Raw genomic sequence first — 14,936 nt, forward strand, 5'->3', positions numbered from 1 at the left:
ATAGAATTACTGACACATCTCACTGAAAAAACAAAATCCTCCTTGCAATTAATAAAGAATTGTGGTATTCTAACAAAGCTGGAAGCTAAGGATCTTCAAATTCCAAATCTTTCCATTCCTGGATGAGCTTTGGTATTCAGATGTTAATAGGATGCCTGCCTTCTTTTGGCCAGTATTCAGGCTAAAGAGTCTGTGAAACAGACTTTTTCCATTCTATGACCTCAGTTTTAGGATTTCTTTCTTGCAAAATGTTAGTTATTTTACTTGGCAGATTGCCAGAATTCATTCTTACTTTCTCTCGTCCTTCTGTTACTTTATCTCTTTTCCCTTCTTTTTTCTCTCCCTTCTTCAATTTATCTTGCTTTGATAAATTATGGATTTAAATTAAAGTCCAGTTGGACCTAAATTTACATGGTGTTTGGTAGGGTTGCTAGAATTAGCAAATAAAAAATACAGGATGTCCAGTTAAATTTGAAGTTCAGGTAAAAAAAACAAATAATTTTTAATATATGCCCCAATTATTATAGAATACATAGTTATACTAAAAAAATTATTTCCAAATATCGCATGGGATATACTAATGCTAAAGATTACTCACTGTTACTCTAAAATTCAAATTTAACTGCATGTCTTGTATTTTATCTGGCAATCCTAGTTTGGAGGTTAAATGGAAGGGATTAAAAAAAAACTAGCAAAGACATGTATTCACAACTGGAAGAAGAGAAATTTCCATTCCTATCCTCATGAATGCTTTTTGTCTAGGTATAACTCTCCATGGCATTGGTTTATTTTTGACCCATCAAGTTTTACTAACAGACCCACAGAGCATACCACAGCCTGATACTGAAGATTAGTCCATAGGGTTTCAGCTTTGGATCACCCAAGTCCGGAATTTACAAAGTGGGTCCCCTCAGACAACATGGGATCTCAGCCCAGCCACAAAACCATACAAATACTCAAGTTTCAATTGATCATTCTCCTTCAAAATTTGTACATCAAATTTAATATTTTCAAAGGCACTGAATGAATTTTCCCTCTGTGGTTCCCACTCTGAGGCAATTTAGCATGGTTAGTAACAGTGATTATTAGGAAAAACAATATAATTCAATTATACTTCAAAATGCAATTAAATGATCACTTCTTGGACATTTTGAAAGGGAAGATGAAAGTACTGATATGGTCCAGACATTTAAAGATAAGATAAAGATCTTAACTACATTAATTATTAATTCAATTGCATTTTCCAACATCTAAGTACACCCAGGGGTGACACATAATTCAGAAATGGTGTTCTCTTGTTCAAAGACATATTAATATTCAGTATTTTGAAAATATGTTGAAGTCTACTAGACAGAATAGAGATTGTATAGAAGTATAGTTAAAAGCATGGGCTCAGGAATCAGAGTGAGTTCAAATCCCAGCTGTCACACACTAGCTGTGTGATGCTGGGCAAGTTACTTACCCTCTCTGTGCATCATTTCCCTTATCTGTAAATGGGGATAACCATTCCAGAGAGCTGTGAGAATGATATGAGTAAGATGCTTAGAATAGTTCCTAGCACATAGTAAAGGGCTCAGTAAATTTTTGGGGTGAGGATTATAGCTAAAACTGTCAACAGGAAAACAAAACTCACAAAATCAGAGATTGGCTTCATTTTTGCAACTGGCCCAGGAGAAAAATGATTTTTTCCCCCTGTGGCCAAATGGATAATATATTTATATTTTTCAAAATAAAAAATAACACCATTTTGTGTACTTATCCATTAAAAAATCTTTTTGTTTTCACAGTATACAACTTTTTGGGTTGTGTGAAATTAGCATCTAATTGTTTTAATAAGTGAAGCTGTATGGTTAACAGTTCTACCGAACTATTGGTTGCTTTTCTTGTCTCATCCTGATTATTATTCTCTTTACTCTCCCAAACTCCAAAAGCAAATGAATAGCACTTTTTCCTCCATTCCTAAAAGCCAATTAATCTAACTCAATCTTCTAGGCTTTAGTGTTAAGCAGACTTTCAAATGAAACAGTCCCCAGTCACTGGGTTTCCTGCCATCTGGTCACTTTGAACTTCATTTGTTTGTGTTTTGAACCAGGAATGGAGTCCAGCAGTGCTAGGTCTACGCTACAACGCAGCTCAGGTGTGTGCAGTTGGAGGCAGTGTTAAAGAAAGACTGCTTTCAAGTCAGACACCTCTAGGGTAACGTCCTGGCTTGGCCACGCTACCTGTGTGAGTTCCCTGAGACTCGCTTTCTATAATTATCTATAAAAAGATTCTGGGGGCACCTGGGGGGCTCAGTCGGTTAAGTGTCTAACTTAGGCTCAGGTCATGATCTCATGGTTCATGAGTTTGAGCCCCATGTCTGGCTATCTGCTGTCAGCACAGAGCCCGCTTAGGATCCTCTGTCCCCCTCTCTCTCTGCCCCTCCCCTGCTCACACGTGCATCCATGTGCTCTCTTACTTTCAAAAACAATAATAAGTAAACTTTAAAAAAAGAGAGCTAATACTGTCTACTTTTTTGAGTTGCTATGAAGATTCAAAGAGTTGATTTACCTATAGGGTGATCCTATGTTTCAGTTTATACATGTCTTCCCTGTGTAACTGTGATATTATATAGTTATCCTATTTTTTTTTTAAATTTTTTTAACATTTATTTATTTTTGAGACAGAGAGAGACAGAGCATGAACGGGGGAGAGTCAGAGAGAGGGAGACACAGAATCTGAAACAGGCTCCAGGCTCTGAGCTGTCAGCACAGAGCCTGACGCGGGGCTCGAACTCACGGACCGCGAGATCGTGACCTGGCTGAAGTCAGACGCTTAACCGACTGAGCCACCCAGGCGCCCCAAGTTATCCTATTTTTATAAGGCATTTAGCACAACAGCCTGGAATACAGTCACTATTCGGTATTTGTTACCTCTCAATCATGACATACCAACACCTTTACTATTCTAAAGCTTTAAATCTCACCAAGTCTTCATTTTAAAAGCAGGAATGGCCTTTTTAACATAGAAAGATGAGTGTGTGCATATATGTGAACGTTTGGTCACCTGCCCTTTGTCCCTGCATTTCCTGTGTCTTTGTGTATTTCAGCTATTTAAGAAGCTAGAAGTGGGGGTGGAATTCTCTGTGGTAGAACCTTGAGGGCAGAGGCTTAAATATTTTACATGCTTTGGTAGGATCATGCGACTGTTGCTTTGGCAAAATCTACTCTGCCAACAGAAGGCCCTGTGAGGTGAGCAGGTGGGCCGGGGCTGGGAATCCGTCCTTTTACTTCTGCCAGCTATTTGGATGGTCAGATGACTTCCAGACTCCAGCCTCTGCTATTTCCAAGCTCTCCATCACTTGTGCAGGAACACCACCCTTTCCACATCATGTAGAACCAGCCAGGCTTCCTCCCATGGCCTCCTCCCCAGCTCTTTGGGATACAGTCTTCTTGATGATATGGAGGGAGAGCAGACATTGAGGGCTTTTAGGGAAATACCAGCCCTCTATACAGAAAACAGGATTTCTCCCTTAAAAATCACTTCTGCTTCATGTGCCCTCTGCACTAGGCCACAAACTGAAGGTGGTTCCTGCAAGTGCTTCTGGAGCTGGCCAACCCTGCTGAAATCTAGGCCACTGCCAGCTGCAGAACCTCCCTGAGCCAACTCGCCAACTCTGAGACCTTGGTTTTCTGTTTTATAATATAGGATGTAATAATGTACTAATACACTTCATCGGATTACTTTAGAATTAAGATAACATGTCCAGTAAAGTGTCTGGCACAAAATAGGCATTTGATGCTTGGAAAGTATCATAATGGTACCAGGCTGCCTGGGAAGGGATCAGCATTAGAGGCAAAGAGAATCTGCAATCTGGGGGCAGTGGTGTGGGGAGGGAGAATTCAGTTTGTAAATATGTAAGCTCTGCATTTTGGAGGTTTACATCCTGATTAAAATCTGTAGAAGAGAAAGAACAAATCTCACTAGTGGTATTTCTGAACTAAGATATAGAAAATGCACAGCAAATGTATTCCAACCATCCTTTGAGTTACTCTGCATTCATTCACTGATGCATACTAACAATTTTGTATCGCGTAAGTATTATGTTCTAGAGGCTGGGCAAAATTTCAGCATAAGAGTATGCAGAAGCTGTATAAAAGAAAACATTTGGAGGAAGCATAATCAGTCTGTTAATACCAGGCAATATTTATTGATTACCCACTGCAATCAATACATATGGTAATATTTATTGATTTACCACACTCTCCCATGGCCCAAGTTACTCCTCAGAAAAACGATGCCATCTGCTAACACCACACTGAATACAGAGTACCTAAAGTTTATTAATTAACGTCTCTGTGGACTGTAAGAGCTCATTGCAGAGGTGCCAAACTCACTTCCAGAAACTGCATTCACCTTAATTATTAAGTGAAGGAAGCAGTTGCTTATATGATCTGATCAGGGGTCACTGAAAAACTTTCCCTTCTCACATATTGTACACTCCAACTATCTACCCTCTTGAGCCTATGAACGGGTCCTAACATTTTCTGAGTTGTCAGGCCTTTGAGTTCAAGCTTTCCTTGGCCCTCTGGGAATGCTTACAGGTTGTCTGAGGGGAATACTGCAGGGTATAAACTAGTCACATTCTGGTAGTGGGGTCAGAGAGAAAGCCTGCAGCAGAGCTGAGTGGGAAGACTCAATGGATATAAATCTTTGGATGGCCTCTTACAGTCTTTCAGTCTCAGTTTCCTCATCTGTAAAATGAGGAAGGAAGGACTCCCTTTCGAGGCGATGGGGAAGTCTGTGGAGGCTGTTTACATAAGGTGACTGAGCAGGGGCTAGAAATATGGCAGGGCCAGTGTATGTTACTTCCTTCTCCTTCCTCACTCCTTGGGCACAGACTATCTCATTAGTTGGTCGGTAACCTATATTGTGTTATGAGCGTTGGCTGACAAAGGTGAATTTGTGTGGTTTGACTTGTACTTTAAAATATTAAATAAGAATTGAAGATGTCAGAGTAGTCATGGGTAATGTTTTGTGATATCTTTCTTTCAGTATATACACTTTCATAGGATATGATGTAAAATGTACTTCTGACTGTGTAGGTTATGTTCAAAAAGTATGAAGTGAGTACACACCCCAAATAATCAAAAGCAGGAATCTGAAGCAGTATTTGTATACTCCTCTTCATAATTGGCATTATTCACAACAGCTAAAAAGCAGAAGCAACCTAGGTGTCCACTGATGGATGAATGGAAGCACAAAATATATATACACACCATGGAATATTACTTCATTATGTATATACACACCATGGAATATTATTTCATTTTATATATATACATACACACACACACACACACACACACAGTGGAATATCAGTTAGGCATGAAAAGGAAAGAAATTCCTTCTTAAAAAGGAAGGAAAGTCTGACACAGGCTACAATCTGGATGAAACTTGAAGACATGCTAAGTGAAAAAAACCAGACACAAAAGGACAAATACTATATGATTCTACTTATATGAGATCTCTAGAGTAGTCACATTTATAGAAACAGAAAGTGGAGTGGTGATTGCCAGGGACCGGGGGAGGGAGAAATGGGAGTTACTGGCTATGGCAATTTATCAATTCAGTGTATCAGCAGAGCTTCCATTTGGGAAGATCAAAAGAGTTCTGTGGATAGATGGTGGTGACAGTCAAACAATGATGTGAATACACTTAATGCTACTAAATTGTACACTTAAAAATGGTTAAGATGGTAAATTTTATGTTATGTGTGTTTTATCACAGGTGCATTTGGATGGGACCTGAACGTAAAAGAAAGAGAAAGCGTGAATCTCTGGGGAACCAAGCAGGGGTCAGGGAACACATTCTCTAGTTGTTCTGAAGAATTCTCTTTTGTGACATCTGGGACCAGAGGCCTTCCAGTCTGGTGTGAGAACATAAAAAATAAAGTTTGCAATCTTGTTCTGTGATGGCATAATTTCCAACTTGCATTCTTGGGTTCATTTGGAGTTTTAATCTGAGAATACAACGAATATGACAGCAATGTCTAGTTTCTCCCTCAGGTAAAATTGATATACACATCTCTTCTCCTTTAACAAGGCTTTCCAGCTTCGGACTTATTGGTATCTGAGTGTTGGGTCAAGGTTTTCCTTCTTTATTGAATAAACCATACCTTGTGAAGGCCTTCAGCCTAGTGTGATCATCTACATAATGAGGGCACCCAAGGAACCTTGAAGGTTCTTCCTATTATATTTTTTATTCGTAGTGTTTGAGACTTGAAGAAACACAATCTGGCCAATTTTTTTCTAGCAAAGGCTGTACACTAGGTTTCTCATTTTCTCAGTAGACAGAATTCTGGCAAATTACTTAAACAGATACAGAAAGGAAGTCTCTGGGGACAGACACCCCATAGACTAAAAGAACAGTCACAGTTCATTATTTTGGACATGGATTGCTATGGCCAAAATAAATATCAGGAAGGTTTCAAACTTCTCTTAAACAGACACACACACACACACACACACACACACACACACACACACACGCCCCCAAAAACCCCATCTATCAGTAACAGTTCTCAAATCAACTTTGATCTCTCAACTTCCAGAACCTATTATAGCGATCGGTTTGTATAACCTTATTATTAAATGCACATGTATAAATGATAGATTTCCTTGTGTTTGGCATATAATTGTTTCTCTGCATATTTTCCTCCAAAGTTAAGAAATTTTTAATGAATATGGTCATGGACAGTTTATGTCCCTCCAAAATTTGTATGTTGAAATTCTAACCCCCAAGTGATGGTATTAGGAGGGCCTTTGGGAGGTAATTAGAATTTATGCCCTCATAAGAAGGAATATAACAAATCTTGCTTCCTCTATCTCTCTGCTCTCCTCCATGTGAGGACACAGCAAGAAGATGGCCATCTGCAAACCAGGAAGTGGGCCCTCACCACATGCTGGATCTGCCAGCACCTTGATCCTGGCCTCCAGAATGGTGAGAATTAAATTTCCATTGTTTATAAATCACCCAGTCTATGGTAGTTTGTTATAGCAACCTGAACTGACAAAGGCAAATATTTTTTATTGATATGAGCATATTTTACCTTTCATCTTTATGAATGACTCACAGTGTTGGACATTATATACCTGGAAAGGATCTTGGACATCATCTAGGACCACTTTGTTCTACCAATCAATAACAGTCACATCTCCCAAAACATTTAAAAACAGAAGTCAGTGGTGATTTCTTTAGCCTCCTTCAGGCCATACATTCTTCACAGGGGAGAGGTAAAGTCATGCACTCCTTGCATATGGTCCTATTATCCAAAAGCTTTGGAGAAGAGCTCATTCTGGTTAACATCTCTGGAATAGACTGACTGACAGTAGACTGCATCACCTCAGCTCCATTAGAAGACCTTTTGAAACTTTTTTTTAATCACCCTTAACCCTTTCTTAGTACCCCCCCCGCCACCTTTTTTAAGGAAAGATTAAAATTCTAACTGAGCCCTGATCATTACCACATGCTGAGACAGGGTTGTTTTCCATCTTTTTTAAGTCATGAATCCTGTAATGATTGCAGTAATAGCTGTTTATTGGATGCTTACTAGGTAATTGGCACTTTCTATATATTAATTTCAACTACTGCACTAACTTTGGAGAAAGAACATTGCATGAGTCACTCTAATTCAAGATAATAATTTCCAAGTCTTTTACTGTACCATGTGCACACGTGATGGGCCATTCATTCTCTTTCTGCTTCATTTGTTTATTTTTTTTCTCCTAGGAGGTGAAGACTTAGTATTTGATCCCATTTCTTTAATTTATAAAGGTAATTTCAAATCTTCATGTAGTCTTTAACATTATAGATGCTTTGTCCAATGAGGGTCATCTACAAATGTAGAAGGGTCCTGTCTAAGGATTCTTTTACAAGCCTATGCTATTGGCCTCTCATTTGAGAGTATATTTGTCAGGGGTTGGCAACTCTGGATTAAGCAAGCACAGTGACCCTGCCAAACTGTGGCCTTCATAATATCTTGGGAATCTCCCCTTGCTTGTGACTCCTAGAACTTTTCTAGTACAGATGACAATCTGGCAGGGTCTCAGTCTGCTCTTCCTCTGTAGGCACTACCTTAATTGCTTGCTTTTCCTGGCTTGGTTATTGTCTCCAGAGAAACTTCAGAAGAGCTCTCAGACAGCAGCAGAATGGGACAATGGTTAGGAGCTTGGCTTATAGGGTCTGAATCTTGGGTTTAAATCCTGGCTTTGCCACTTTATGCTATATAAAGCAGAAACCTCAATTTGCCTAAAGAGGGTGTTATTGGATTTTTGCTAAAAATTAGAGGCGATAAAACATGTAAAGTGTTAAGACGAGTATCTGGTCAAGGTAAAAGCTCAAAATAAGTCAATTTTGCTATTTGTTTAATAATTGGGGTAAAATTTATAGACAGTGAAATGCACAGAACTTAAGTGTAAAATTCATTGGAGTTTTGATAACTGTATATCCTTGTTACACAGCCCAAATTAAGATATAGAACCTTTCCATTACTTCAGAAGTTTCATCATGACCCCTTCCAGTCATTCCCCAGCCCCTCCTAACAACCACCAGCAAAGAATGAGAGTTCTTATTACTCCATATCCCAACCAGCATCTGGTCTGGTTAGTGTTCTGGGTTTGGGCTATTCTAATAGTGGTATCTCATTGTTTTAATTTGTATTTCCCTGATGACATATGGTGTAAGAGCATGTTTTCATCTTTCATCTTTTTATGTCCCATTTAAAAAATATTTATTTACTTATTTTCAGAGAGAGAGAGAGGCAGACACAAAGAGAGAGAGAATCCCAAGCAGGCTCCATACTCAGCCTGAAGCCTGACACGGTTGATCTCACAACTGTAAGATCATGACCTGAGCTGACATCAAGAGTCAGACATTCAAACGACTGAGCCACCCAGGCATCCCTGGCCCATTTTTAAATTGGGTTGTTTTCTTATTGTTGAGTTTTAAAAATTCTTTATATATTTTGGGTACCAGTCCTTTATCAGATGTGTCTTTTATAAGCATTTTCTCCCAGTCTTATCCACTTGACATTGACTTGTCTTCTTATTCTCATCTTCTCATTCTTTTCATATTGTTTTTCAGGGACCAGGCATTTTTAATTTCAATGAAGTCCAGTTTATCAATTATTGTTTTAATGGATTGTGCCTTTGGTGGTGTATCTAAAAAAATTGTCACCATACCCAAGGTCATCTAGGTTTTCTCCTATATTACCTTCTAGGAGTTTTATAGTTTTGTGGTTTATATTTAGGTCTGTAACCCATTTAGAGTTAATTTTTGTGAGGGGCTATCTAGATTCACTTTTTTCTATGTGGATATCCAGCTGTTCCAGCACCATTGTTGAAAAGACTTTGCTCCATTGTACTGTCTTTGCTCCTTTGTCAAAGGTCAGTTGACTATATTTATGTGGGTCTATGTTGTTCCATTGATCTATTTCTCTCTTCTTTTGCCAATACCACACTGTCTTGATTACTGTAGCTTTATAGTAAGTCTTGGAGTGGGCAGTTTAAGTCCTCCAACTTTGTTCTTCTCCTCCTGCATTGGCTCTTCTGGGTCTTCTGCCTCTCCATATAAACATTAGGATCAGTTTGTTGATACCCACAAAATAACTTGCTACAATTTTGATTGGGATTACATTGAATCTACAGATCCAGTTGGGAAGTTTGTTGACTTTTGATTAGAAGTACTTAATTGTGTGAATATACCACGATTATTTATCCATTCACCAGCTGATGGATATTGTGGTTGTTTCCCGTTTTTTACTACCATGAATAAAGCCACTAAAATGTACAAATATTTTAAAGAATACATGTTTTCCATTTTTCCTGCATGAGTGCCTACAAATAGAATTGCTGGGTCATACAATAAGTATGTGTTTAATTGCTGGGTCATGAAATAAATGTGTATAAGAAATAGCAACATGGTTTTCAAAAATGATTATGCCATTTTACTTTTCCACCAGCAATGCATGAGACTTCCAACTGCTCCATATCTTTGCCACTATTTGGTGTTATCAGTCTTTTAAATTTTAGCCATTCTAGCAGTTGTGTAGTGGTATCTCATTGTGGCTTTAATTTGTATTTCCCTGAAGATGAGTGTTATTGAAATGACATCTTTTAAGTCATTAAAATGAAATGCATCTTTTAGCTGCTTATTAGCCATCTGTGTATCTTCTTCTGTCTATTTGAGGAGGTTGCCCATTTAAAACATCTGTTTCCTTATCATTTTGTTATTGAATTGTTGGAGTTCCTTATATATTCTGGATACAAATTATTTGTCAGATATATGTATTGCAAATATATTCTCCCAGTTTGTGCCTTGCCTTGTCATTTTGATGAGAATATATTTTTAATTTTGATGAAGTCCAGTTCATCAGGATTTTCTTTTATATCATATGTTTTTTGTGACCTCTGTGAGACATCTTTGCCTATCCCAGCATGTGAAGATACTCTCCTATGTTTTGCTCTAGAAGCTTTATAGCTTCAGCCTTTATATTGAAGTTTATGATCCATCTCAATTTTATATGGTGTGAGATTCATATTTTTCCCCCAGCAGTTGTTCCAATAGTATTTGTTGAAAGTATTTGGCTTTTCCCACTGAACTGCTTGGTGATTCTGTAAAAAATCAATAGACCATATAGGTATGGGTCTACTTGAGACTGTATTTTGCTCTATTGATTTGTCTGTCCTCATGTCAATGCCACATTACATTAAATTACTTCAGCTTTTAAGTCGTGAAATCACGAACTATAAGGCCTTCAACCTTATTCTTCAAGACGGTTTTGGCTACTTAGGTCCTTTGCTTTTTTATAAAAATTTAGAGTCAACTTGTCATTTTCTAGAAAAGTGTCCTGCTAGCCTTTTGATCAAGATTGTGCTGAATCTATAGAACAATATGAAAAGAACTGACATGTTAACATAATCAAAGCTTTCAATTCATGAACATCTGTCCATTTATTTAGGTCTTAAATTTCCCTCATCGATGTTTTATAGTTTTCAGTGTACAGGCCTCATGTCTTTTGCTAAATTTATGATTTATTTTGTCATTGTAAATGAAATTCCTTTTAAAATTTCATTTTCTAATTGCTTACTGCTAATAAGTAAAAACACAACTGAGTTTTGTATACTGACCTTGCCAAATTCGTTCATTGATTTTATTAGTTGTTTATTAGATTTCTGAGGATTTTCTGTATCAACAATCATTCTTTTCAATCTTTATGTCTGTTATTTCCTTTTCTTGCCTTATTGCACTGACTAGAACTTCCAGTACAATGTTGAATAGAGGTGATAAGCACAGACATCATTGCTATGTTTCTGATCTTAGGAGGAAAGTGTTTGGTGTTTCATCATTAAATATGATAGTGGTAGGTTTTTTTATTGTATATGCCCTTTATTAGATTAAGTTCCCTTCCAGTCCTAGTTTGCTGAGATTAAAAAAATCATAAATGGGTGTTAATTATGCCAAATGGTTTATCTCCATCTATTTAGAGGATCATAAATGATTTGTCTCCTTTATTCTATTGATATGGTAAAATACATTAATTAATTTTTCTGTTAAACCAATGATGCATGCCTGTGATAAACCCCACTTAACTATGACCCACTTAGTCATAGTTAATCATATTTTCTCATATATCACTGGATTATACATGCTAATATTTTATAAGGAATTTTGGAATGTTTATGAGGGATACTGGATTATTATTTTCTTTTCTTATAAGGTTTATGTCAGATGTTGGTATCAGGGTTATACTGGCTTTATATAATAACTGTGTCGTTTTTCTTCCCCTACCTTCTGAAGAAGTTTCTGTAAGACTGGCAGTTTATTTGTTGGTATTTCATTGGCATCATTTAAAGTTTTGAGAGAATTTACCTATGAAACGATCTAGCCCTGGAGGAGTCTGCTTTGTGGAAAAGTTTTCATTATGAATTCAATTTTTAAATTAGTCATAGTGGCATTCAGATTTTCTAAATCTTCTTGTGGCAGCTATGGTATTGTGTATTTTCAAGGAAATGGACTATTTCTTTTTTTTAATTTAAATTTTAGTTAACATATGGTACAATATTGGTTTCAGGAGTAGAGTTCAGTGATTCATCACTTACATACAACACCCAGTGCTAATCACAAGTGCTATCCTTAGTACCCATCATCCATCTAACCCATCCCCACCCACTTCCCTCCGTCAACCCACAGTTTGTTCTCTATCATTAAGAGTCTCTTGTGATTTATTTCCCTCTCTTCTCTTCCCCACTTTTCATATGTTCATCTGTTTTGTTTCTTAAATTCCACATGAGTGAAATCATATGGTATTTGTCCTTCTTTGTTATTTTGCTTAACATAATACAGTCTAGCTCCATTCACATTGTTGCAAATGGCAAGATTTCTTTCTTGATGGCTGAGTAATATTCCATTGTATATACATACCAATCTTTATCCATTCATCAGTTGATGGACACTTGGACTCTCTCCGTAATTTGGCTATTGTTGACAATACTACTATAAACATTGGGGTGATGTGCCCCTTCAGATGTATATTTTTGTATACTTTGAATAAATATCTAATAGTGCAATTGCTGGATCATAGGGTAGTTCTGTTTTTAGTGTTTTGAGGGATTTCCATACTGTTCTACAGAGTGGCTAAGGAAATTGACTATTTCATCTAAACCGTAAAATCGATTGGCTAGAAATAGTTCAGAATATTGTTACTATTGTTAAGATTTCTACAGGATATGTGTTCATGTCCCTTCTTCTCATTGCTGATGTTGGTAATTTGTGTTTTCACTCTTTTTTTTCTTAATTATTATCATTAGTGTTTGTTAATTTTATTAATCTTTTAAAAGAACTCAATTTTGGCTTCATTAATTTTCTATTATTTGTTAACTTCTATTCCTATTTATTATGCACACCTTTACAATTATCTTGGGTTTAATTTATGCTTCTTTTTCTAGCTCCTGAAAGTGGAAACATAAGTTATTGATGTTCAACGCTGTTCTTTTTAAAATATAAGCATGTGAAGCTGTGAACTTTTTTGGTGTGTTTATTGTTTTAGTGAATCCTATAATTTTCATAAATTGTACTTTCATTTTCATTCAGTTAAAATTACTTTCTAATTTCCCTTATGATTTATTCTTTAACTCAAAGACTTTTAGAAATATTATTTAACTCTCAAATACCTAGATTATTTCTTTGCCGTTTCATACTGTGATCATAAAACATACTCTAAGATTCTAATCCTATGGAATTTATTGGTATTTCTTTTATTGCTCTCAATAAGGTCTGTCTTGGTGAGTGCTTTGTGTGTACTTGATAAGATTCTGTAACTTGCACTTGTTGGGTGTAGTATTCTATAAATGTCAATTAGGTCAAAGTGGTTAATATGCCCAAATATTCTATATATTTGCTAATATTTTGTTTAATTTTTCTGATTACTGAAGAAAGGGATGTTAAAAACTTATAACTATTATTGTATATACTTTAAAGATCTGTTAGTAAATACATACATAGTTATGATTGTTATGTTTTCTTGTTAACGACCTTTTTAGCATGATGAAATGTCCTTTACATGTCCTATAAAACTCTGTCTAAAGGTCTACTTGGCAATATTAATGGTGTCGCACTGGCTATCTTATGCTTACTGTTGATATAATCTATCTTTTCCATCGTCTGGCTTCAAACTATTTGTGTTTTTTTTTTTGTGTGTGTGTGTGTTTTGTTTTGAGAGAGAGAGAGAGAGAGAGAGAGAGAGAGAATCTTAGGCAGGCTCCATGCTCAATGCGGAGCCTGATGTGGGCTCAATCCCATTACCCTGGGATCATGACCTGAGTCAAAATCAACAGTCAGATGCTCAACTGACTGAACCACCCAGGCATCCCAAACGAATTGTGTTTTTAGATTTAAATTGTGTATCTCAGAGACAGCAGAAAGCCTTGATTTTATGCCAGTTTGACAGTCTTTGCCCTTTAACTGGAGTTTTTAGTCTATTTTACATTTAATGCAATTAATTGATACAGCTGGGATTAGGTTTACTATTTTCCTATTTCTTTTATATTGACACCTTCTGTTTTTTCTTTCCATTCTTTCTTTCCTCTCATATATTGTATTAACCAAAGATTTTGGTATTTTTAAAAAATTCCTCCAATGACTTAATGTTAGCTATGCTTTTTTGGAAGTATTTGTTTTTAGTGTTTTTTATAGGTATTATACTATGCATCCTTATCACCAAACTTAGATATAATATTACACTAATTCACATAAAATGTAAGAATCTTGTAGTCATGCAATTCCATTAGTACTTTCTTATTCTTTGTGTGATTTTTGTCATTTATTTTACATCTATATACAGTTGACCCTTGAACAACAAGGGTTTGAACTGAACAGAGCCACTTATATGAGATTTTTAAAATAAATACTGTAAATATATTTTCTCTTCTTTATGATTTTTCTAACAATAATTTTTTCTCTAGCTAACTTTATTGTAAGAATACAGTATATTACACAGATAAAAATATGTGTTAACTATGTCATCGTAAGACTTGCAGTCAACAGCAGGTATTAGTACTTAAGTCTGGGGAATCAAAAGTTATATGTGGATTTTTGATGCATGAGGGGTTAGTGCCCCAACCCCTGCATTGTTCAACAGTCAACTATACATCATAACTCCCACAAAACAGTATTTTATTTTTTACATTAAATAATCTTTTATATTTACATATATATTTATTTTCTCCTGTATATACTTCCTTCTTATAGGTTTGAGTTTCCATATGATTTTATTACCTCTCAGCCTGACAAATTTCCTTCATCATTTGTGGCACAGGCCTAATGGAATGAATTCCTCTCTGAATTTGTGCATCCAAGAGTCTTTATTTCACCTTCTGTTTTGAAGGATATTTTTGTTA

At 36.3% G+C, this 14,936-nt stretch overlaps 1 protein-coding gene and 1 long non-coding RNA gene across 6 annotated transcripts in view; one reads left to right on the plus strand and one right to left on the minus strand.

Annotated features, from left to right (window-relative positions):
- Positions 1-5,954, plus strand: part of LOC147582560 (uncharacterized) — a 32,121-nt gene extending 26,167 nt beyond the window's left edge. The window contains exon 2 of the long non-coding RNA XR_015249278.1: positions 5,770-5,954. This is a non-coding gene — a long non-coding RNA (uncharacterized LOC147582560). The remainder of the gene's footprint in view (positions 1-5,769) is intronic.
- AFF3 (ALF transcription elongation factor 3) overlaps positions 1-14,936 on the minus strand; it is a 578,761-nt gene that overhangs the window by 156,068 nt on the left and 407,757 nt on the right. For 3 of the 5 annotated variants that reach the window (XM_086701326.1, XM_086701328.1, XM_086701329.1), the window contains one exon: positions 1,463-1,516. The exons of the other annotated variants lie outside the window; for them this stretch is intronic. In XM_086701326.1, coding sequence (XP_086557452.1) covers positions 1,463-1,516 — 54 coding nt within the window. The remainder of the gene's footprint in view (positions 1-1,462; positions 1,517-14,936) is intronic. 5 annotated transcript variants of the gene reach the window in all.

This window comes from Puma concolor, chromosome A3 (assembly GCF_028749965.1).
Source record: "Puma concolor isolate L17-30 chromosome A3, mPumCon1.1.hap2, whole genome shotgun sequence".
NCBI classification, from domain to species: Eukaryota; Metazoa; Chordata; class Mammalia; order Carnivora; family Felidae; genus Puma; species Puma concolor.